Here is a 22,957-nt window from a genome sequence, read left to right on the forward strand (position 1 = left end):
CCGAGCCGGAGAGTGAGGGTGTTTTAGGTTCACGAGTTAAACCCTGGTGGCTGTGAGGCGAGAGCACGAATCACTCACTGTGCCAAGTTCTGTCTGGTTAAGGTCAGCACACACTACACGACTTTTATACACGATTTTGTCGTGCCGAGTCTTCTCGAGTCGCGTTTAGTCGAAGGCGGTCACACAGAGTCCGGTCGTGTAGTGTGGGGGGGTCACGACTGGACTGACGTTCGAGTCGTGTAGTGTGGGTGGTAGAAAGACGCGACTAGACTCCAGTCGTAGGAAATCAAACATGATTTTTAGCCCGATTTTGGACGCACGGGAGAAACGTGGGTGATTTTACCGTCACAAATGTGAATATAAAGACAGAAAAACACCGCCGCACCTCCTTTTTTCACTTCTCTATTAAACCAGCGGCACAAACAACTCGTTTCATGGCCACAGCCCCACACACGAAACAGCACAACTTTATATCACCAAAAGTTCACGACAACCACCTTTTCCAGCTACATTTCAACCACGAACAGAGTTTAACGGCACTTACTGTGTTTCTCCTCCGTCTCCTCCATCTCTGGGCTGAGGCTCGTCTCCTTTTCTTATTAAATCCACTGAAATACGTCCCGCTTCTTCCTGTCGCCAACTTTTATCTCCATTTGACAGAACTATAGCCAAGTTGAAGGCTTCGTAGTAGCAGTAGCCTAGCGCTGCGGTGTTGTGACATTGTTGACACCGTTGACCAATCGGGGCCCGCACACGTTTCCCACGCTCACAAACACAGGCCTGTATTTGCTGATCTGGGGTTCAGTTTTCGAAGCCGGAGGAGAAATGAAGCCGTAGAGACGACAGACGCGCTGTGTTATAAAACATCAGCTGTTTGTCAGAATCGTGTCGTGTGTCGCTCTTACGATTCTCAGTCGTTAAGTGTGAACCCCAGACGTTCGAAAATTGCACTGAATCCAGTCGTGTAGTGTGGACCCCCATTCTATATGAAATCGTTTACGACTAGAAAGATCGTGTAGTGTGTGCTGACCTTTACTCTCATGGATGTTCTTGTAATTCTTCTGAAGATACAAGGATGCTCAGACCTGGTTTGCTGAAGGCCCTGAACCTTTTCTGCTGACCGGCACCACCCAAATATTTATGAATATTGTCACCATTGAGAAATATCTTGACCTTGTTTTTTACAGACTGACTGATATTTGCCTTTACCCGATTTTATTATCAGTAGTGTAATGTATTTGGTTTTGTCCTCCTTCAGTGTTAATATTAGAGATAAAAAATCCTCTAATAAACACATTAGGAATGCATTTCAATGTCTTAACGCACCAATACCTGCTACTGGTCTGCTCAGTTTTTAGAAGTATGTTGGGACGCAGCATGCCATTCACGTACTGTATCTACAACAAAGTTAGAGAGGTGCATTGGAAGGTGCTACATAACGTGTACCCGACTAATCTGAGAGTCGCAAAGTACTCGGATAAATCATCAGGTTGTACTTTCTGTGAGACAAGCGAAGAAAAACTCAAACATCTGTTCTTTGATGGCAGGTACAGTCAGAAATTTTGGAAAGACCTTGAATCATACGTGCGACAGAAAACATCAGTCAATATTAAACTGAATTACCAAAACATAATAACTTATTATAACCACCCCAATTGGAAAGTAAAATGTATGGTGAACTTATTTATTGTTTTAGGTAAATTCCATATTCATAAAGTAAAATTTAATGAAAACTATAGTGATCCCCTCCTTAAAATATTCTTAAATGAAATTGAAATGTATATAAGATCTCTAAACAAAGGTTGGAATAAGAACTCGATCAAAATACTAAATATATATAACAAACTATTTACATAATCTTTGCAGCAGCTCATATGTCGTATGGGTTGGAGTTCTGCCCTAGAAGCTTCAGTTTAAGCTCACCCTCTATATGTGCCCAAGGTCCACTCGCTCTATGTGACACATCCTTAGTTACTCATTGTTATCTATATATTTAAAACTACTTAATGCCTCTCTCCTCTTTTTGTCATTGTCTGTGCTGTCATTTTGTACTTATCTCTTGTTTTGTTTTGTTTGTCTTATATTATTGTCTTGTCTTCTTTTGTTGAATTGTTTACCGTGAGTTTGCCTGGTTCTGTTTGCTACAGCAATGTGCTATGTTGAAAGGCCTCGTGCCAGGTATCACCTCTGGCTGTTTAAAAATAAAAATAATGATGATAATAAACTCTGTACTGAAAGGATCTCCTGTGTGTTGCAGAGCGCCTGCACTGGGACTCCTCCCTGCGCGTCCCCACGGCTCACTTCCAGGAGGTGCTGGAGGACGACGAGGCGGCCCTGGCCTGGCTCCTGGCCCTGCGCCGCGTCGGCCTGGTCCTCCTGCAGGGGGCGCCGGCCCAGCCCGGACAGGTGGCCCGACTGGCAGAGCGCGTCGGCTACCTGCGGCTCACCTTCTACGGGTACGATCGCTCTGCTTCTGTCCAGGCCAGAGGATTAAACAGTAACGCTGAGTGTGTGACTCCACAGGCACACGTTTAAGGTGCAGGACAAGCCCATGGCCAATAACGTGGCGTACACCGCGGACAAGTGCAGCTTCCACACGGACTACCCCGCTCTGGACTACCCTCCTGGGGTGAGCTCTGCCGCTGTGCATCCCCGACCTTTTCAGCTCACTGCAAAGACGCTCAAAACACAACAAGCCCTTTAGATGAATGTTTTTACATGAATGTTGGGCAACACTTTAGATTACAGACAAGCTCCATGTGTAGGTACAGGCAGGGTCGGACCGGGACTGAAAAAGGGCCCTGGACTCTGACCAGCCTGGCCCAAATTAGCATAAACGCAGCACTTCCACAAAGACATATGTGAACCTGGAGAGCAACAGTATAATGCCTCATTTGAAAGCAAAGACCTACAAAAGTGATTGTACCCTTCTGTCACATTGTTGCAGCATGTTTTTGTTGTTTTTTCATTACTTTTTTTGTGGCTTTTTGTTGTGTTTTCGTCAGTTTTTTGTCGGTTTTTCATTGCTTATTACGTTGCTTTGCAGGTTTTCGTCACTTTTTTGTCACATTTTTGTTGCTTTTCTGGCTCACTTGTTGCTATTTTGATGCTTTGCTTTCAAGCTCTTAGATTTGGGTATAGCTCGGTTAAGGCGGGGGTTTAAGAGGTTATGGAGAAAATTTAGATTGGTGGCCCAAGAGCCAGTGCTCTTCCAGAATGGACATATGGCCAGTCCGCCCCTGGGTACAGGTAGTACTTAGTAATTGCACATGTAAGTACAGGTATACATTAAAGTGAAAGATTTAACACATTGAGTGCCAACAATCCAGAAAAATGTTCATGATATTTGCAGCACCACAGCACATTCTATGTTATGGCTATGGACTCGTTTGAAAGGTGAGACTCTAAGCTCTCCGTAGGTCTAAACAGAGGCTTGTTTTGATCAAAATCACAGATATTTTTAATTAGTGTTTTATGCATCACTCTCCAGTTTTTCCGTTTTTCGCACTCAATGTGTTAATAAACCTGTGACAGTAAAACAGATGTAGTCGATTTTCCAGACATTTCTTTAACTCCACACTGTCACCCGCAGGTGCAGTTCCTCCACTGCATCAGCCAGGCGGCGCGCGGCGGGGAGAACCTCCTGGTGGACGGCTTCCACATCGCGGACAGGCTGAAAGCCGAGGACCCCCAGGCCTTCCACAGCCTCTCCTCCCTCTCCATCGACTTCACCGACACGGGCACCGACTACTGCGCCTTCAGACTGCAGGCCAAGCACCGCGTCATCGAGTGAGGGGCTCGCACTGCACCACACACACCGTTTATGTCTCATGAGGGGCTCACACTGCACCACACACACCGTTTATGTCTCATGAGGGGCTCGCACTGCACCACACACACCGTTTATGTCTCGTGAGGGGCTCGTACTGCACCACACACACCGTTTATGTCTCATGAGGGGCTCACACTGCACCACACACACCGTTTATGTCTCGTGAGGGGCTCGCACTGCACCACACACACCGTTTATGTCTCATGAGGGGCTCGCACTGCACCACACACACCATTTATGTCTCGTGAGGGGCTCGCACTGCACCACACACACCGTTTATGTCTCATGAGGGGCTCACACTGCACCACACACACCGTTTATGTCTCATGAGGGGCTCACACTGCACCACACACACCGTTTATGTCTCATGAGGGGCTCACACTGCACCACACACACCGTTTATGTCTCATGAGGGGCTCACACTGCACCACACACACCATTTATGTCTCATGAGGGGCTCGCACTGCGCCACACACACCGTTTATGTCTCATGAGGGGCTCACACTGCACCACACACACCATTTATGTCTCATGAGGGGCTCGCACTGCACCACACACACCGTTTAGGCTCGTGAGGGGCTCGCACTGCACCACACACACCGTTTATGTCTCGTGAGGGACTCGCACTGCGCCACACACACCGTTTAGGCTCGTGAGGGGCTCGCACTGCACCACACACACCGTTTATGTCTCATGAGGGGCTCGCACTGCACCACACACACCGTTTAGGCTCATGAGGGGCTCGCACTGCACCACACACACCGTTTAGTCTCATGAGGGGCTCGCACTGCTCCACACACACCGTTTATGTCTCATGAGGGGCTCGCACTGCACCACACACACCGTTTATGTCTCATGAGGGGCTCGCACTGCACCACACACACCGTTTAGTCTCATGAGGGGCTCGCACTGCACCACACACACCGTTTATGTCTCATGAGGGGCTCGCACTGCACCACACACACCGTTTATGTCTCATGAGGGGCTCGCACTGCACCACACACACCGTTTATGTCTCATGAGGGGCTCGCACTGCACCACACACACCGTTTAGGCTCATGAGGGGCTCGCACTGCACCACACACACCGTTTATGTCTCATGAGGGGCTCGCACTGCACCACACACACCGTTTATGTCTCATGAGGGGCTCGCACTGCACCACACACACCGTTTAGTCTCATGAGAGGCTCGCACTGCACCACACACACCGTTTAGTCTCATGAGAGGCTCGCACTGCACCACACACACCGTTTAGTCTCATGAGAGGCTCGCACTGCACCACACACACCGTTTAGTCTCATGAGAGGCTCGCACTGCACCACACACACCGTTTATGTCTCATGTTGGGCTCGCACTGCACCACACACACCGTTTATGTCTCATGAGGGGCTCGCACTGCACCACACACACCGTTTATGTCTCATGAGGGGCTCGCACTGCACCACACACACCGTTTAGTCTCGTGAGGGGCTCACACTGCACCACACACACCGTTTAGTCTCATGAGGGGCTCGCACTGCACCACACACACCGTTTAAGTCTCATGAGGGGCTCGCACTGCACCACACACACCGTTTAGGCTCATGAGGGGCTCGCACTGCACCACACACACCGTTTATGTCTCATGAGGGGCTCGCACTGCACCACACACACCGTTTATGTCTCATGAGGGGCTCGCACTGCAGCACACACACCGTTTATGTCTCATGAGGGACTCGCACTGCACCACACACACTGTTTATGTCTCGTGAGGGGCTCGCACTGCACCACACACACTGTTTAGGCTCATGAGGGGCTCGCACTGCACCACACACACCGTTTATGTCTCATGAGGGGCTCGCACTGCACCACACACACCGTTTATGTCTCGTGAGGGGCTCGCACTGCACCACACACACCGTTTAGGCTCATGAGGGGCTCGCACTGAACTACACACACCGTTTATGTCTCATGAGGGGCTCGCACTGCACCACACACACTGTTTAGGCTCATGAGGGGCTCGCACTGCACCACACACACCGTTTAGGCTCATGAGGGGCTCGCACTGCACCACACACACCGTTTAGGCTCATGAGGGACTCGCACTGAACCACACACACCGTTTATGTCTCATGAGGGGCTCGCACTGCACCACACACACCGTTTATGTCTCATGAGGGGCTCGCACTGCACCACACACACCGTTTATGTCTCATGAGGGGCTCGTACTGCACCACACACACCGTTTAGGCTCATGAGAGGCTCGCACTGCACCACACACACCGTTTAGGCTCATGAGGGGCTCGCACTGCACCACACACACCGTTTATGTCTCGTGAGGGGCTCGCACTGCACCACACACACTGTTTAGTCTCGTGAGGGGCTCGCACTGCACCACACACACCGTTTATGTCTCATGAGGGGCTCGCACTGCACCACACACACCGTTTAGAAAAAAGTGACACACAAGTCGAGAAAAAAAAGGGGGGGAAATTTAGAAAAAAATTTAAACATTTGGGACAAAATTTAGAAAACAAAAAAGGAAATTGAGAAAAATGTGGGGAAAAATATTTTTTTTTTTAAAAAGGAAAAATTTGGGGAAAATTTTGGGAAAATTTTTGGGGAAAAATAGAGAAAAAAAAATTGGGTAAATTTTGGGGGGAAAACTAGAAACATTTGGGGCAAAATTGAGAAAAAAAAAAGTAAAACATTGGAAAAACTATGAAAAAATATGTGGAAAAATGTAGAGAAATTTTTTTTTTTTTGTTGTTGCCATTTTGTAGTTACTGGAAGTTTCTTTGTTTCAGCTCAAACGAATGATACAAATGCAGAAAAAAAAGGAATAGGAATAATTCAACATTACTAATCTGTTATATGGTTCTATATGACAGATATTTTAGTATCGGCATCAAAAACCAAGTATCCTTAAAGTACCAGTATAAATAAAATGTAAGGTACCCAGCCCTACTCTCCATAGGCTTCACTGACACTGGCAGAACAAGAGCATTACTGATGCAACACTGCCCTCTGCTGGTTCATATCTGAAGCACAATATGAAGCAGCAACGCTTTAAAATCATGATTTAGTCAAACCAATCTTAACTATTAAAATGTATTGACAAGATCTCTGAGTCCTGACCCAGAGGTGACCCTATTGTACATGTTTTAGTCTTGTACTAATAATACCTTGTAGTTTGGTTTTGTTTTCAGTATGTTAGTCCTCGGCTCTAAAAACGTCTTTACTCAAACACTAAACAAAATATACAAGTCTGTCTTTAAAAAAAACAAAATATTACCCTGGATCATCCCAGTATTTGGATTTTGTCGCTAACATTATAGACCCTAAAGTGTCTTGTTTCCATATAAAAGTGATAAATGAAAGAAAACTTGCCTTATGTTTGTTACATTGCAGTTATGCCCAGGGCTGGATACTGTTAAACGATACCAGAGGGATACTTGGAGACAAGGTTTAGGTACTACTGGTATTGAAAATATGGAAGTATCGAAAGCAGGAACCAGGGTTATGATTAGTGTTACGAACGGCAAATGTGATTTAAGTTATGTTTCACTCACACAGATCTTACACATAGTTTTAGAAACTAGAAGGTCTTGGCTTTCAAATGAGGCATCACACTGGTATACAAGTCTAAACCAGGGGTGTCAAACTCATTTCGGGTCGTGGGCCGCATACAATGGAGAAAATACTTCCAATAAATGAATAATAATAAGCTGTGATTTGGTTAAAAGTCCCGACTTGACTTTAGCCTCATTAAAAACAACGGCTCACACTTGTATTGCACTTTACAAACCTGTGTCACAAGTCCCTCAAAGTACTACTGCCCTGGGGCAGACTGTCCATTTACCACGTGGCTATATAATGTGTTGTTCATATCTGTTTTTATTACGTCAGTGCCCTCTGCTGGACACGTGAGGAACTCTTTCTTTTTTTCTTTTTATTTAATGCCCCCTAGTGGCTAGAATGAGCATTCTGGTTATTCTTTAAACATTCATAACTCCGCACAGGAATGGGCCTAAGACTTACTTTTTTTTTTTTCACATAGTCTGAAATTTATGTTTGACACCCCTGCTGTGAACAGTTGTAAACTGTTGGCAGGTAACAGGTGAAAGGAAATTACTTCAGCTCAAATAAATAATTCCCATTGCCCATTGTTTGCCCCATTTATCAAATTTTTTTAACTCTATCTTTTCTTAATTTGCCCCAAATATTATATATTTTATTACAAATCTTTTCCCTATTTCCCCCACGTTACGTTTTTACCCATTTTTTAAAATTATTTTTTTCATTTTTCATTATTTTTGCCACAATTTCTCCAAAATTTCCCCCATTTTTCCCTAAATTATTCAACATTTTTCACACATTTGTTAACACCGGAGATGAACCCGATATCGTAGCCTTGCACACACTTTGCACATCTTCCACACATCATTGTTCTGTTTCTGCTTCATATTTCCGTTCAGGTTTCAGTATCGAAAACCAAATGTGATGTTTTCCAAAGACATCGGGTGTTTTGAGGAACTAAACTGTGTGTTCTTCAGCGTGAACCCGGACGGGACCGTGACCAGGATCAACCTGAACAACGCCACGCGAGACTCGGTGCTGGACCTGCCGCCGGAGCAGGTGCAGCCGTTCTACAGAGCGCTGAGGGCCCTGGAGGACATGATGAACCGACAGGAGAACATGGCCACGCTCAGGATGGAGCCAGGTCAGAAACCAGGACCACAAATAATCAAACAGGCGCCGATCATGGCCTTTTGAAGAATGGGCTAGAGTGATATTTACAAAGAATTATGGAAACACTTTACATTACGGGCCGGGAAGTCCTTGGTACTTACAGTGGTACTTCTAGATACTTACGGTGGCACTAACAGTGGTAAATACTAGTAATAACAGTGGTACTTACAGTGGTAAATACTAGTAATAATAGTGGTACTTACAGTGGTAAATACTAGTAATAACAGTGGTACTTCTAGGTACTTCTAGTGGTACTTACAGTGGTACTTCTAGATACTTATGGTGGCACTTACAGTGGTAAATACTAGTAATAATAGTAGTACTTACAGTGGTAAATACTAGTAATAACAGTGGTACTTCTAGTGGTACTTACAGTGGTAAATACTAGTAATAATAGTGGTACTTACAGTGGTAAATACTAGTAATAATAGTGGTACCTCTAGGTACTTCTAGTGGTACTTACAGTGGTACTTCTAGATACTTACGGTGGCACTAACAGTGGTAAATACTAGTAATAATAGTGGTACTTACAGTGGTAAATACTAGTAATAACAGTGGTACTTCTAGTGGTACTAACAGTGGTAAATACTAGTAATAATAGTGGTACTAACAGTGGTAAATACTAGTAATAATAGTGGTACCTCTAGGTACTTCTAGTGGTACTTACAGTGGTACTTCTAGATACTTACGGTGGCACTAACAGTGGTAAATACTAGTAATAATAGTGGTACTAACAGTGGTAAATACTAGTAATAACAGTGGTACTTATCGGTACTTATTGTGGTACTTACAGTGGTACTTCTAGATACTTATGGTGGTACTTACAGTGGTAAATACTAGTAATAATAGTGGTACTTACAGTGGAAATTCTAGATACTTACAGTGGTAATTCTAGGTACTTACAGTGGTAATTCTAGGTACTCGCCTTTTACACAAAATAACAACAAATAATCGGGTCCGCGGTCAAAACGAAACAGAAACCTGCAGTGACACTGATGTCAAAGCTCCGCTAACAGCAACGAAACACTTCCTGTTGTCCCGACAAAATAAAAGGCGTCAATGTTCCAGCCGCTGGGAGAGGGTTTGAAATGGTAATAAATGAACCTAATATTTTAGGTGCAAATGGACACAAATCTCGTTTTTCTTCGTTTTCCTGGTCGTCCGTTTTGCTCAAATAGAAATAAAGGCCTGTCTCTAATTGTGGCCTGGTTCCAATAAAGCCCTGGTCCTGGATGTCCTTGAGTAAATAAAGGCCCCGGCCGATATTAGAGCATTTACGGTAGTCGACTATACAGGGTTAGGGGCGAGGGTGGACATTCGGACACAGCTTTAGAATATATAGTCAGCGGTTATTTTTGTTTGAAATTGGGGAAAAACGTTGAATTATAAATCGAGTTTTTTTTACTTAGAAAATTGGGAGAATAAATCGCCCAGATCTAACCCGAGAAATGAGGGTAAATATCTCAAAACCATAAAGTAAAGATGTGGAGTGTAGTTGTTTTGAAGTCGGGCCTGGAGTTACTGTAGTTTTACTGTAGTTGTCGTTTCTTCCCTAATCCTCTGTTCCTTTCTGGACCTGCAGGCGACATCATGACCTTCGATAACTGGCGCCTCCTTCACGCCCGCACGGCGTTCGTCAGTCACCCGGCCCGGCCGCGCTTCCTGGAGGGCTGCTACCTGGACTGGGACGAGGTCATGTCCCGCCTGAGGATCCTGCGCCACAAACTGCAGCGGGACGAGGCTTAGACGCCACATCGTGAAAACACTTCAATGCAAATCCATAAACGAGGGCTCGGATCAGAATCAGGTGTAAGTTCATGGTGACTTCAAATGATCAAACTATTTTTGTAGCTTTGTAAAAAATATTTATATATTTAACACATCTTTTTAAACCTACAACCCAAAGAGAAAGCGTTCCATCTGAGTGGAAAACTGCTTTTGTTTCCCCTTTGCATAAAAGACGGCAGACGAGTGAAGTCATTTCAGACATTTTCAGAGCTGTCCTGCCCGGCAACGGATTAGAAAAAATAATCAATAATCGAGAATTAGCTCATAAATGCCCAATATTAAGTTTCGATCAGTCTGATTTTAGACAAAAACAAAATGTAGCTCCATAACTGCAGGAAATGAAGTTATGAATGTTTTTGCTTTTGCTCCGGATAAGAATGAGGAATGTGCTGCTGTTTTGACTCTGTAGATCATTGTGTTTTATTTGAATGTCTGTCATTGGCAATTTATCTGACAGATAAACAGGCACTTAAAGGTATACAGGAGGATTTTCCCGAATTTTAGGAAAGAACCGCCCTCTCCACTTAAAAAAAAAAAAAATGCGCATGCGCATCGCTCTACCTGCTTCCGAGGAGGAAGAATCTCCCAGAAACACTCTGGTCTTGTTTCTCTCTACTGAATAGGGCTGAAACAACTAATCGATTAATCGACAACTAATCGATTACTAAAAAAGTTGTCAACTATTTCAGAAATCTTTTAATCGTTTTCTAGCAAACACAGGCTAAAATAGAGCAAAAAAGACATGACAATTGTGTATTTTGGATGAAAACCTACTTTGTTTTTAAAGTTAGGGTCTGCAGTGTTTTGTACATTATAAATTTCATTAATATCCGTCTTTGTCTCGTCCAATCAGAAAGCAGAATTAGAACAAAGAGCCTCCTACAAACGTCTACTTTAAGTTTACTCCATCAACATGTCCTCAAGCGGCGCCACTTTAGCTTATGTGATAAAATAAAATGAAGAAATACAATTTCCATGCACCCACAGCCAAACGATTAATCGTAAAAATAATCGGTAGATTTATCGATTACCAAAATAATCGTTAGTTGCAGCCCTACTTCTGAAGCCTTTCTCTTCTTCTCATACACTTCGAAGACACTTTTTCTCTGCCATTTTCAAACGACTCGGTGCGTTCTGCGACGGCCTTACGTGGGCAAATCACCAGAATGACTGACAATTACGACCAATCGTCTTGATGATCCACCCGGAAATAGAACATCCTCCGCTATACCTTTAAGAAATCCTTTCATTTTTTAATAAGGGTTGTTCCCCAAGGGTCTGTTTTAGGACCACTTTTATTTACATTTACTCAGTTGGACATAAAGCTCTTCATTCACACACAGAGGATGTAATTATTCACTTCTGCTCAAGTAACTCAAAATGCCTGTTTATTTGTCATATTTGTGGTAAGTCTGGCCAAATACTTAAAGTTGAAGTCTTAGGATCTTGACTCTCGAGTCTCACTGTGTGAAGACAGAATTGAGGAAGTCGTAGTTTTGGTTTGTGCCATATGTTTGGAATACGGTGCAGGAAACTGTCCGTGTGGAGAGTCCGGTGCCCCTGGTGAAGGATGTGAACGCTCTGGTGTTTAAGATTCATGTTAATGCTGTAGATCGGGGGGGGGCTGGAGGGGGGGGTTCACTGAAAAAAAGGAGTTTGAATGAATGAAAATGTATTTGTCAAATTTTACAGTTATTTAAGTATTTGGGGCATTGAGTTGCCTTTTGTACGAAATGCGCGGTATAAATAAACTTGCCTTGTTCTGTATTTTGTATGTTATTACTTTTTTTTTGAATGAAAGCATTTTTACATGGGATCTGCTTTACATCGACTCTAGAGTTTGGCAACGGCTGCTGTAGCTTATAATTGATTATAATTTAATATTTGTCTATTATTGTTTAAAGTCTTTACTGAATTTGTTAATTGAGACATTGAGCCTCAAGCCGCTTCCAGGTCCTAACAGACCGATAAATATGCAAGAGAAAAAACATTAACTCTTAAAAACAACCATCAATATTCCTGAAACTCAACAGAGTTACTGAACCTACTGATTTCTCAGACTCATCAGCCAAAAATGCCGCACCTACAGCTAAAAAAGTAATATTTACTAAAGTCACTACTTCCCGGGGTTAGCGTAGCTGCTGCGCCGTTAGCATTTTCTCCGCTAAACCGGATGTACCGATTTGTGCGATTCCCAAGCATATTTTCTCAGGTTCAACTTAAAACCAAATCAAACAAAAACGAGATATAAATAAGGATGAAAACACAACAAAAAAAGCATCATAACAGGCGACAAAAAATATGGCGTAAAAACTAACATGCAGCAACAACACAAGGAAAAATCTTAGTTAATTTTTGTAGGTTTTAGCTTTCAACGGCATCTCTGGAATTGCCCTTATATGGTCATGTTTGAAAACAGTTAAGGGGGAAAACAATTTGGAGAAAAATCTAAACTTTCTTTAATTATTCAAAAAGTGCTTTAACAAACGCAGAATTAGGACTATAGTTTCTACTAAATAAAGACATGGGGAGGAGCAAAGTGGTTCAACAGCCCATAAATACATAAATAACAGAGAATGCTAACTTGATGCTACATGTTAGCATCGGGCTAATGCTAACGGTTAGCTAGCACTTGCTACAACTGCCGTTTTTTCACTTCTACTGAACAATCTGCTGTGAGAAAATATCCACATGGGCCCAATTTACACTTGACTTTACTTATGTGATAAATAAGTTCATTTTACACCAGTAAATGGCTGAAAAGAGTGAAAAATTGTGTTTCTCTAAAGCCACGCCCCCTTCTATGACGAGATGCCGTCTGTATCTATAGTCTGTGAACTCCAGCTTTTAGTTTTGGATGAAGCTAAACTGAAGAAAAGGCACCTGCTGAGTTTTAATCTCGAGGAAACCTTTTGTTCAGGCTCCGTAGAAAGTCGAGTAAAAGATAATCCAGGTGAGATTAAACACTTGTTATTCGTGTCAAATAAAACAACGACCAAGAGGGTTCATTTGGGCCAACTTTATTATGTTCCCAAAGCTGTACAGTTTCTATAAACACCTCCTCGAATATGGAATACTTACACCTGACACTGCGTCGCATTGATTCCCCGGCAGGAGACGCTCAATGACAAAACGCCTCAAACAGTTGCACAGTGGAATGACTTAAATACAAGCGGGTCCAAAATATAGCCTCTTCCTCCGTGTGCGACCGCCGCAGTGGCACCTCATATTGCTGAAAGTCCGTTCGGTGCCCAGAGTCCACGGTGGGGCTTTAAGTATCACAAAGACAAGGGACGACACGAAGGAGAGCGGCCCCCGAGAAGGTCGCCCTCGGCACAGCAAACAAAATGGACGCCGCCGGTTTGGGAGAACGACGCAAACTCTGCTCTTCAGTCGGAAAAGGAGGAGGTTTTTACTCAAATTGTGCTTTTAATGAGGAAATGAGGGGAGTAAATGTTACTATTTACCATCACAAGAGACGGTTTTATCTTGAAATGGGTTGTGGGGATGTTAGCCAAAGATGCTAATGACAGCGTCTTTGTGAAGCTAGTTTTAAAGGCTCTGTACCCGATTGTTCTTACAGCTAGTAAAAGTTTTGCCGTCCTTCGATTTGTTAAATAAGCTGAGGTTTGTGGGGGGAAAAAAGACCGTCAATAATAATCAATACTCATAATCAATAGAGAGCTTGAGTTTATAAACTTAAACAGGCTAATCAGCTACGTGCTAACTGCTAGCCTCTGCATGGTACCTTTACTAGAAAAAAAAAAGACAAATACTTTTCGTTTTTTAAAGTTTTGGATAAATCTTCAATTCGAATCAATGTGTTGTCCATGTTATTGTCCTTTTAATCTTTTCAAGAAGTCAGTGCCGATTTTCAATGGGTTTTTATTTCTGACAACAAGGGGACACTGGGAATGAGTCTGGACGAGGGCTGGAGAAAAAAAAGTTTCGATAAACTGTACTGGCCTTGAAGCAGGAACCGAAAAAATATAAATCTTTAGATCCAAGCTTTAATGTCCATGGACAGCACTAAAGGAAGTGACTTTGTGGGTTCACGTCAAATAAATTATACAAAATAAAAACAAAAAGTCTTTTAATGGAAGAAATAAACATTATTCTGTTTTCTGGTTCTGGACGACAAATATTGTAGTAAAGGGAGGAATCGAAAAAAGGTATTTGTAAAGTGATAGTCTGTAAGTTTGCGAAGTGAGGAGGGATGGCAAGCTCCTCCCCCTCCCTCCTGATTGGACCTGGTTCACAGGAAAAGCTCGTCTCATTGGTCAACGCGGGAGGACACTAGACTCTGATTAGTTACTGAGATTTGGGAAGGAGGGATTTCACAAAAAAATAATATACACGACTGTTTGAAAGTCTGAGGTGACCCAGGCCAGTTCTGTAGCTTCTCTAATCAGCAGTTTTCAGCAGTGCTAGCATGACTGTACTAAACTATTGAGGAAACGTTTTTAAATAAATGAAAAATAATGAGCCTGACAGGACTGTAGCCAATGTGTTGTTTATATCCTGTTTGCCCATTACGTCAGTGCCCTCTGCTGGACACATGTGGAATTCTTCCTTTTTATTTTTATTTAAGCAGCCCCCTAGTGGCTGGAGTGAGTATTCCGTCAATTAAAAAAAAATCATAACTCTGCAAAGTAATGGGCAAAAGATTTACTTTTTTTGGACATACTAAGGAAAGTCGTGGGCCGGATTCAATCACATCACTGGCCGGATGTGGCCCGTGGGCCGTCATTTGCCCTGGTCTGATCGAGACTGTATTTATGATTCATTTAATGTTTCCTCATTGAAATAATCAGTGCTTTTCTTTCAAAGATAAGGATATTTTAAGTGACTCCAAACCTTTGAGCGATCGTGTTTATATTACTTTACATCAAAATGCAAAACCAGGTGGTGGATTTTGAACATTTTAACTCTGCAAAGGAATGGACGAGAGACTTACTTTTTTTTAGACATACTCGGGCATTTATGCTCTACAAGTCGTGGGCCGGAGAATAGACTGTCTAGACTGTATTTATGATTAATTTGATGTTTCCTCATTGAAAGATAAGGATATTTTAAGTGACCCCAAACCTTTGAGCGATCGTGTTTATATTACTTTTCATCAAAATGCAAAACCAGGTGGTGGATTTTGAACATTATATAACATTTGTGATACATTTAAACTTCCAGACGATCACTTTAAAGCTCCGGGATCCAACACTAGTTCGGAATAAGTTTGGACACAATTAACAGTTTACAAAAATAAAAGCGTGAGCGAAAGTTTGCACATAAAAAATGAGCTTTTGTGCAACGTCTCGTGTGAATATTCAACCCAGAGCCTTCGAGAGCGTCTCCCCCCAAACCGGCCGCCATTTTAATGTTTCACAATGACATCATAGTTTCACCCGTCTATTTACAGCACATTCTTCACCCTGTGGAAGCCAGTCTCTCCGGCATGGCCAACTACCTCGATATTGCACATCTAGCAAATGAACGGCTTATCATAGAGAAATGTACAGCTAATATATTCATAAATAAATAAATATTATATATATATTTCTGCGCGTGTGTGTATATATATATTATTTATTCGTCTTCATCATAGTAACATGCAGTAAGAACAGCAGACCACAGACAGTTTAACAGTAATCGAGCCGTTTTGCGTCGAGCCGGGGGAGGGGGCGGGACACGGGACACAACCACGACACTCGGTCTACACAGCGTAAGGGGCGTCGACATGCCGTGCTGCTCGGGCTCAGCGGGCCTCAGGCGGGACGTGACTGTACAGGGAGGGGCACGAGAGGGTCCAGGGCGCCCCCCAAACTGCAAAGCTGGTTCAACTTCTCCAGGGTTTGTCTGAGGACGATAAAACGGCCAGACTCGACCACGAGGGGAGGGAATAAATCAAGAAATGAGGCCAAATGTTGAAACAGTGGGTGTTATGTATCACTATTCAGGGTCTATACGAGCAAAAGTTTAATTTAATTGGCTTTTAAGGGGAGACACTACAGGCAAAACTCACTCTGAACATATAAGCTTTCACTGAGAAACAGAAAATATGACTAATCTTCACAATAACATGTTTAAATATTGCGCTGATTCAATGTTCCCCCATAGACTTATATGGGAGAATGCAATTTCAAGGGCCTTTTTCTCAAAACACATTTTTCTGTCATTGTGGCGACACTATGTCCACGTCAGTCGGACCGAAAGACTTCACATTTTTCCAGCCTTGGACTGAACAATATTTGGAAGATTTTTTCAGAGGGATTTTTTATTATCGAATCCCTTAAGCCCCATTTATTGAGTTTTGAATGTCAAAAAATAAGGCGAAAATTACATTTTTACAATTTTTCCACTAAAAAACAGCTTATTTTAAAACTAAACAAGAAATCCTAAATCACCTCTGAAAACGTCTTGGTAAGTCATTTATCAATAAAATGAAACCATAAATTTGAATGTAGCTCTGTCCATTATTCAGATCCCGTTGCCGAAAAGATGGGAAATTTGGGGCATTTTTAGGCATAAAACACCTTGTTCTTATATGAAAAGATAAAATGACAGAAAACTTGCCATTTATTTTTCTTCTCACATTCATGCCAGTGATCGACAGCAACAGTTTCAAATTGATATCTGTAAATATACATTTTTATCCCTATTCACCTGCAGTGTCTCGCATTAATGCCCAAATATTATAATTTAATGCCACAAACAGAGAAAAAAATCTGCTCACATTTCATTTCTTATGATATGCAAAAATTTCATCAAAAAGAGGAAAGAGAATTGGACAAATGGGGTCAATTTCAGCTCACAAAAAAACCAGCTGAACATGTTTTCGACCAGGGGTAGGCAACGCCAGACCCAGGGGCCAAAACCGGCCCTCTTTCATAGAACCTCTGGCCCTCGAGATGACTCTGAGGAACATAATTCCACAAATCAGAGATCAAGTACGTAAGAAATGTGAAGAACGCTGTCATTTCCTTTAAAATTCTTAAAGCAGAGCACCCATTTAGGCCATATATGATGCACAACACTGACATTTGTAGAAAGTCGTGCTTTTCTTGGGCCCATAATTTGGAGGATCCGGTCCTTGGTCTTTTGATGATGAATAAAAATCTTGCCTTCCCCTGTTTTTGACCATCATTTTGGTATTTTCCATGAACTTATACAGTGAATTTAGATTTAATGCCAGTTTGAATCCAATTTAATGCTCTTTAATGACACTTAAGTCCTTGATTATTTTTCATGTCCCAAGGAAACACTATTATTTTACACTTTATTGGTAAGAAAATGTAATATTGATGAAACTAAATATCGAGCAGTTTCACTTCCTGATTTATGCACATCTCACCATAAGCATTTACTCCGTCATATCTTTTTCTGTCACATAAACTGAAATATTTGCGTTTCCTATCCTCGGGCTCGCTCTGAGTTACGGACCTAAACAACAGCCGCTGGAGAAGATTCAAAGATCACTCAAAGATCAGCTCGAAACAACCACTCGTTCTTATGATTTGCAAACATTCCATCAAACAGAGGAATGAGGGGAATGTTGATCGCTGCACAATATATCACAAAAATCGTATCGCAATATTAGGTGATGCCATATACGTATCGCAAGTGGGAGTGTGACAATACATCGATTTTCCAATATATCGCAATATTTCAAAGGACGATGCCGATATTGATGCTTTTGATGACGTCGTACATATCAATGAGGCAGAATTCAGTGCGGACAGTAGAGGGCAGCACTACAGCTTTAAGCACTTGGACCTTGAACACTAAATAAATTTGCCATAAAACGAGTTACTTTCTGTTTAAAGCAGTACTAAGTAACATGTTTACCTTAATAAATCCTTTCCGTAGTCCCTGTGGGGGTGATACAAGTGTTTATGGGATGATTGGAGGGTCTTTCATCTCCCCCTGGTGTCTCTGGCCAGAAAACCACACTTGCAACTTGACTGCCACCGGACCGGAGCCACCAATACACACTAATAGAAACACGAAGAAGAAGCTAACAGGCTAACGGGCAAAGCTAACTGTGGGCTAGCGTCACTTAAACAGTATTTACAGCCAAGATTGAGTGAAAGAATTTATTTCCATTGTATAATTGGATGAACAATATCCCTCTCTCCCTTTGTCAGTTACTTAGCACTGCTTTAGTTAGAATGGACCATATCGTGTTGAATCGGTTTAGTGAAATATCGCAATTTTGCACAGCCGTATCATAAGCTACTTTAATATCGTGCAGCCCCAACCGGTAACTTTACATTTTTTATTAACTTTAGCAGCAAATATAGCGGCGCAATGTCTTCCAACAAACACAGCTGTAATGCCAGTTTGACCCACTGTTTTTTAAGAGATGTGTTCTTGTCTGAGCTTAGACGAGTTGATGCGTACCTGTCCGGTCTTTGAGTGTGCGCTCAGTCACGCACAAAACCAAAGCTGTTGTTAGCATTTGGCCTCTCCCAGTGTATTCCTATAGCTCCAAACGGGGGTGAAGTCGGAAGCGACCTGAGCTGGCTGGTCTCGCCTGTGGACGAGCGCGGTAAGAACATATCTCAGTGTGGAAAAACGGTGGCCTGTTCCTTTAAATTTGGGACAATTCAATGCTTTTTCACCACAACATCACCGCTTCTGAAATCAACGCACATCTAATCGAGTTCAAACAACCGGAAGACCTTATTTCTTATTAATTCTGACTTGCCATGTGTAAAACAAGCTCCAGTTTCTCGCTGCTAACACTGCAGAAAGTAATTAACTAGATCAGAATAAACATCTCCATTTGAGCACAATAATCCAAATTTTAGTTGTTTTGACTAGTTAGAAGTTCTTGGGCGTTTGTCCTAGATTATTTCACTTGTTCTGAGATGTTTCTGACTCGTTTCAACACATTTCGTCCTTATTTCAGGTCATTTTCTTTGCAAATGGGGAAAGAAAATCAGTCTTATCTCATTGGCAATTTTACTTTCTTATTTCAAGCGAGATTTACCTTAGAACTGGTCTGAAATGTCCTCAAACAAGCAAAGTAAACTTGGTCCGATCAGGAAAAGTGTCTAAATGAGTGAAAACCGCTCAAAACAAGAAACATTTCCTCAATTCAAGTCATTTAAGCCAATGCTTGATATTCACTTTTTGCAGTGAACCCTTCGGAGTGAACCAGCTTGGCAGGATCGAGGCCTCGGTGGGACATGGACTGTACAGCGAGGGGGGGGCGGGGCCAGTGCATGGGACCTGCATGCACCGGACGCCCCGCGGAGACGCCCCACACTTGTGTTCAAAACATCAACATTTAGGCTCGAACACGGCTCCAGGACCTGCGGGAAACAACACCCACTTTTTTTGTTTTTTTTTTGTGCTAAAGTTAACGCCATGATTCCATTTTTTTTTCTTCATATTTTATTATCACGCTATTGTTTATCGTCAAGCTTTTTTTTTTCCTATTAGCTCCATTGTTTTGTTTTAGATTTCTATTCGGTTGTTCCGGGAAACCGCACAAAATCCACAGAGAGTCGACGACCGGGAGCCGCCGTCCGGGTCGCAGGGGTGTAAAAACAACGATGCGATTTAAGCGGGAGAATCGGGGGGTCGAGGGCGCGATTCTTCCGGAGGCTCCAGTGCGAGTGTGTGCTCGTCACAGGGCAGGTCCACACGACGACGACGGGACGGGGGGAGGAGCTGGAGCGAGAGTGGGGACAAAGTGTGCTTTAAACAGATTGTCAGAGTCTGTTTCCGGAGGTCCAGCTCGGGCGGAGGAGGGAGGGGGGAGGGGCACTAGCTGGGCAGGGGCCTCGGGGACAGCATCTTGGGTTTGCCCTCTGCCTCCTTCCCCTTCACGGCGGCCACGTAGGAGAACAGACAGAGGACGGAGTAGCAGATCTGGTGAGCCTGCGGGCGACAGAGCAGCGAGTCAGAGGTCGAGACGGCGAAAGCACAGTTTGAACCGACGACGACCGAGCGTTTCAGCCGATGGAGGCGCAGGCGCTTCAGCTGAACTCTGGGTTAAGAGCTCCTCCTTTCACTTACTCACTCCACACAAACAGTTCTTTTAGTTTGAACTAAATCTAAAGGCCCTGTACTGTTGTTTTCTAGAAACAAAATGAACCGCATCGGTCAAAAGATTGGAAACACTTTTTATGTATTGGATTTTCTTCTTTTCCATTGTGTGATTCTCATTCAAGTAGAGCTGCAACTAATCTATCTATTATTTTTACGATTAATCGATTAATCGCTTGGCTGTGAATGGTGTTTCATCACATATAGCTTAAAGTGATAGTCTGGAAGTCTAAATGTTTTACAAATCTTACAAAATAAGCAAAATCGATCACCTGGTCTTGCATTTTGATGTAAAATAAGTAATAACATATAAATATTATTTTTTGTAAAGTCCCTCCTTCCCGGATCTCAGCAACTAATCAGTCTAATATCCTCCTGCGTTGACCAATGAGACGAGCTTTTCCTGTCTGGTCCAATAGATACAGACGGCGTCTCGTCATAGAAGGGGGCGTGGCCTCGCCGAGGGGGAAAATAGAATCATATGGGAAACGCAATTTTCCACTCTTTTTAGCCATTTTCTGGTGGAATATGAACTTATTTATCACATAAATAAAGTCCAGTGTAAATCGGGCCCATATGGATATTTTCTCACAGCAGATTGTTCAGTAGAAATGAAAAAAAAACGGCAGTTGTAGCTCGCGCTAGCTAACCGTTAGCATTAGCCCGATGCTAACATGTAGCATCATGTTAGCATTCTCCGTTTTTTTATGTATTTATGGGCTGTTGAACCACTTTGCTCCTCCCCATGTCTTTCTATCTTTATCTAGTAGAAACTATATTCATAATTCAGTGTTTGTTAAAGTTGTTTTTGAATAATTAGAGAAAGTTTAGATTTTTCTCAATTGGTTTCCCCCTTAACTGTTTTCAAACATGACCATATATGGGCGATTCCAGAGATGCCGTCTGTATCTATCAGGAGGAAGGGGAGGAGCTTGATCGGCTACTTTTCCCTTCACAGACTTTTAAACCGTTTCTATAAAGCTCATTGAGAAAATGAATAAAGAGTGGCAGTTTTAAAGAATTTGATCAGAAAAATCCCGCACGTTTCATCCATGACTTATGTCCTTAAATAAAACATATTTTTGCAAGTTTTGGGCGTGTGCAGGATCTTCCCTGATCGTTCTTACATGGGCTGCCTCCTCATCCTGCCTTAAGTATTCATTAATTCAATATCCGAAGTCTATTATATATTATATTATTATTATGTTATTTTTTGTTTCCTACATAATTCCATAATGAAAAGCTAAAAGATAGAAAGTGTTTCCAAACTTTTGACGGGTACTGCATGTCGGATCAGTTCATCTCGGAAAATTGGAATATCGTTAAAAAGTGCATTCACTTGTGTTATTCAACTTAAAATGTGAAACTAATACATGAAAGACTCATTACAAACAAAGTGAGATGTATCGCCTTTATTTGTGATCATTTTGATTATTATGGCTCAGCTTGTAAAACCCCAAATTAAATTAAACAAAAAAATCTCATAAAATTAGAATATTTTGTTGTAATTTTGATGATTATGTCTTACAGTCCATTTTCAAACAAAGGCTGTGTCCGAATGTCCACCCTAGTCCCAAACCCCTCATTCACTACACAGGCCCGCACTATATAGTCGACTATATAGTCACTGATTTTGTCGGCGATTCGGACACAAGACACGACTTTCTCCGAGCTGCGTGACGTCACGCGCGCTGCGGCTGCAGATATGTTTAATCTGAATTTATTGATTGTTACAAACGTTTATTTTATGAAACAGAACGACTGTTTTGGCACTTTTACAAGCGTTTTATTTGACATTTAAATTTAAATTAAAACTATCATCACAAAAAAAAAAGAGAAGTGCCGAAAGTCGGTCAGAGCCCGGTGTCCGAAGCACCAGCAGATTGAGTGACTACATCTGCTAAAAGTTCACTAAACTCCGGGAATAAAGTATTTCTGTGATAAAGACCAAACTCAGAGACAGTGGAATATTTATAGATAAATACTTGTCAGATACGCTTTATTTCACATGGATTTTACATGAATGACTTGGATTATTCGAGAGGAAGCTATCGGTCATTTAACAGCTCAAACTAAAGGTTAGCAGCTAACGTTAGCATCTTTTCACCATAACCGTTTATATTTAGGTCGTTTATTCATGAGAAAAACAAACACACGACTGAAACAGCTGATTTACTTCAGTCGTGTTGTTAAGTTCAAAGACCTGTCGCTGTCAGGCTCTTCTCCGACTCTCGCAATGCATTGTGGTCCATATTGACCCGTTTAGTGACCATCGATGCTCACTACTTTTCGAGATGCATTGTGGGAAATTTCGAGTGCACTACTTTTTTCTCTCTGGACATTCGGACACCCCTACAAAATGGCGTGACCACTATATAGGGGATGGTGTGGACATTCGGACACAGCATTTGTCACTTCACATGTATTAAGTCTATATCATGCATTAGTTTCACATTTTAAGTTGAATTACAGACATAAAAGAACTTTTAAGCGACATTCTAAATCCTCCGAGTTTCATCTGTATCAAATACGCTACATAAATTCACATTGAC

At 42.4% G+C, this 22,957-nt stretch overlaps 2 protein-coding genes across 2 annotated transcripts in view; one reads left to right on the top strand and one right to left on the bottom strand.

Moving 5' to 3' along the window:
- Nucleotides 1-10,310, top strand: part of bbox1 (butyrobetaine (gamma), 2-oxoglutarate dioxygenase (gamma-butyrobetaine hydroxylase) 1) — a gene marked incomplete at its 3' end in the record, with an annotated part of 51,668 nt that extends 41,358 nt beyond the window's left edge. Inside the window, exons 4-8 of the mRNA XM_079554734.1 lie at nt 2,258-2,456; nt 2,524-2,629; nt 3,593-3,789; nt 8,369-8,535; nt 10,147-10,310. Of these exons, the coding sequence (XP_079410860.1) occupies nt 2,258-2,456; nt 2,524-2,629; nt 3,593-3,789; nt 8,369-8,535; nt 10,147-10,310 (833 nt within the window). The remainder of the gene's footprint in view (nt 1-2,257; nt 2,457-2,523; nt 2,630-3,592; nt 3,790-8,368; nt 8,536-10,146) is intronic.
- Nucleotides 10,311-20,035: 9,725 nt separating this feature from the next.
- The window catches only part of madd (MAP-kinase activating death domain), a 107,617-nt gene continuing 104,695 nt past the window's right edge, over nt 20,036-22,957 (bottom strand). Inside the window, exon 37 of the mRNA XM_079554793.1 lies at nt 20,036-20,237. Coding sequence (XP_079410919.1) covers nt 20,124-20,237 — 114 coding nt within the window. The 3' untranslated portion in view covers nt 20,036-20,123. The remainder of the gene's footprint in view (nt 20,238-22,957) is intronic.

Source organism: Gobius niger (genome assembly GCF_951799975.1).
Source record: "Gobius niger genome assembly, chromosome: 4".
Taxonomy (NCBI): Eukaryota; Metazoa; Chordata; class Actinopteri; order Gobiiformes; family Gobiidae; genus Gobius; species Gobius niger.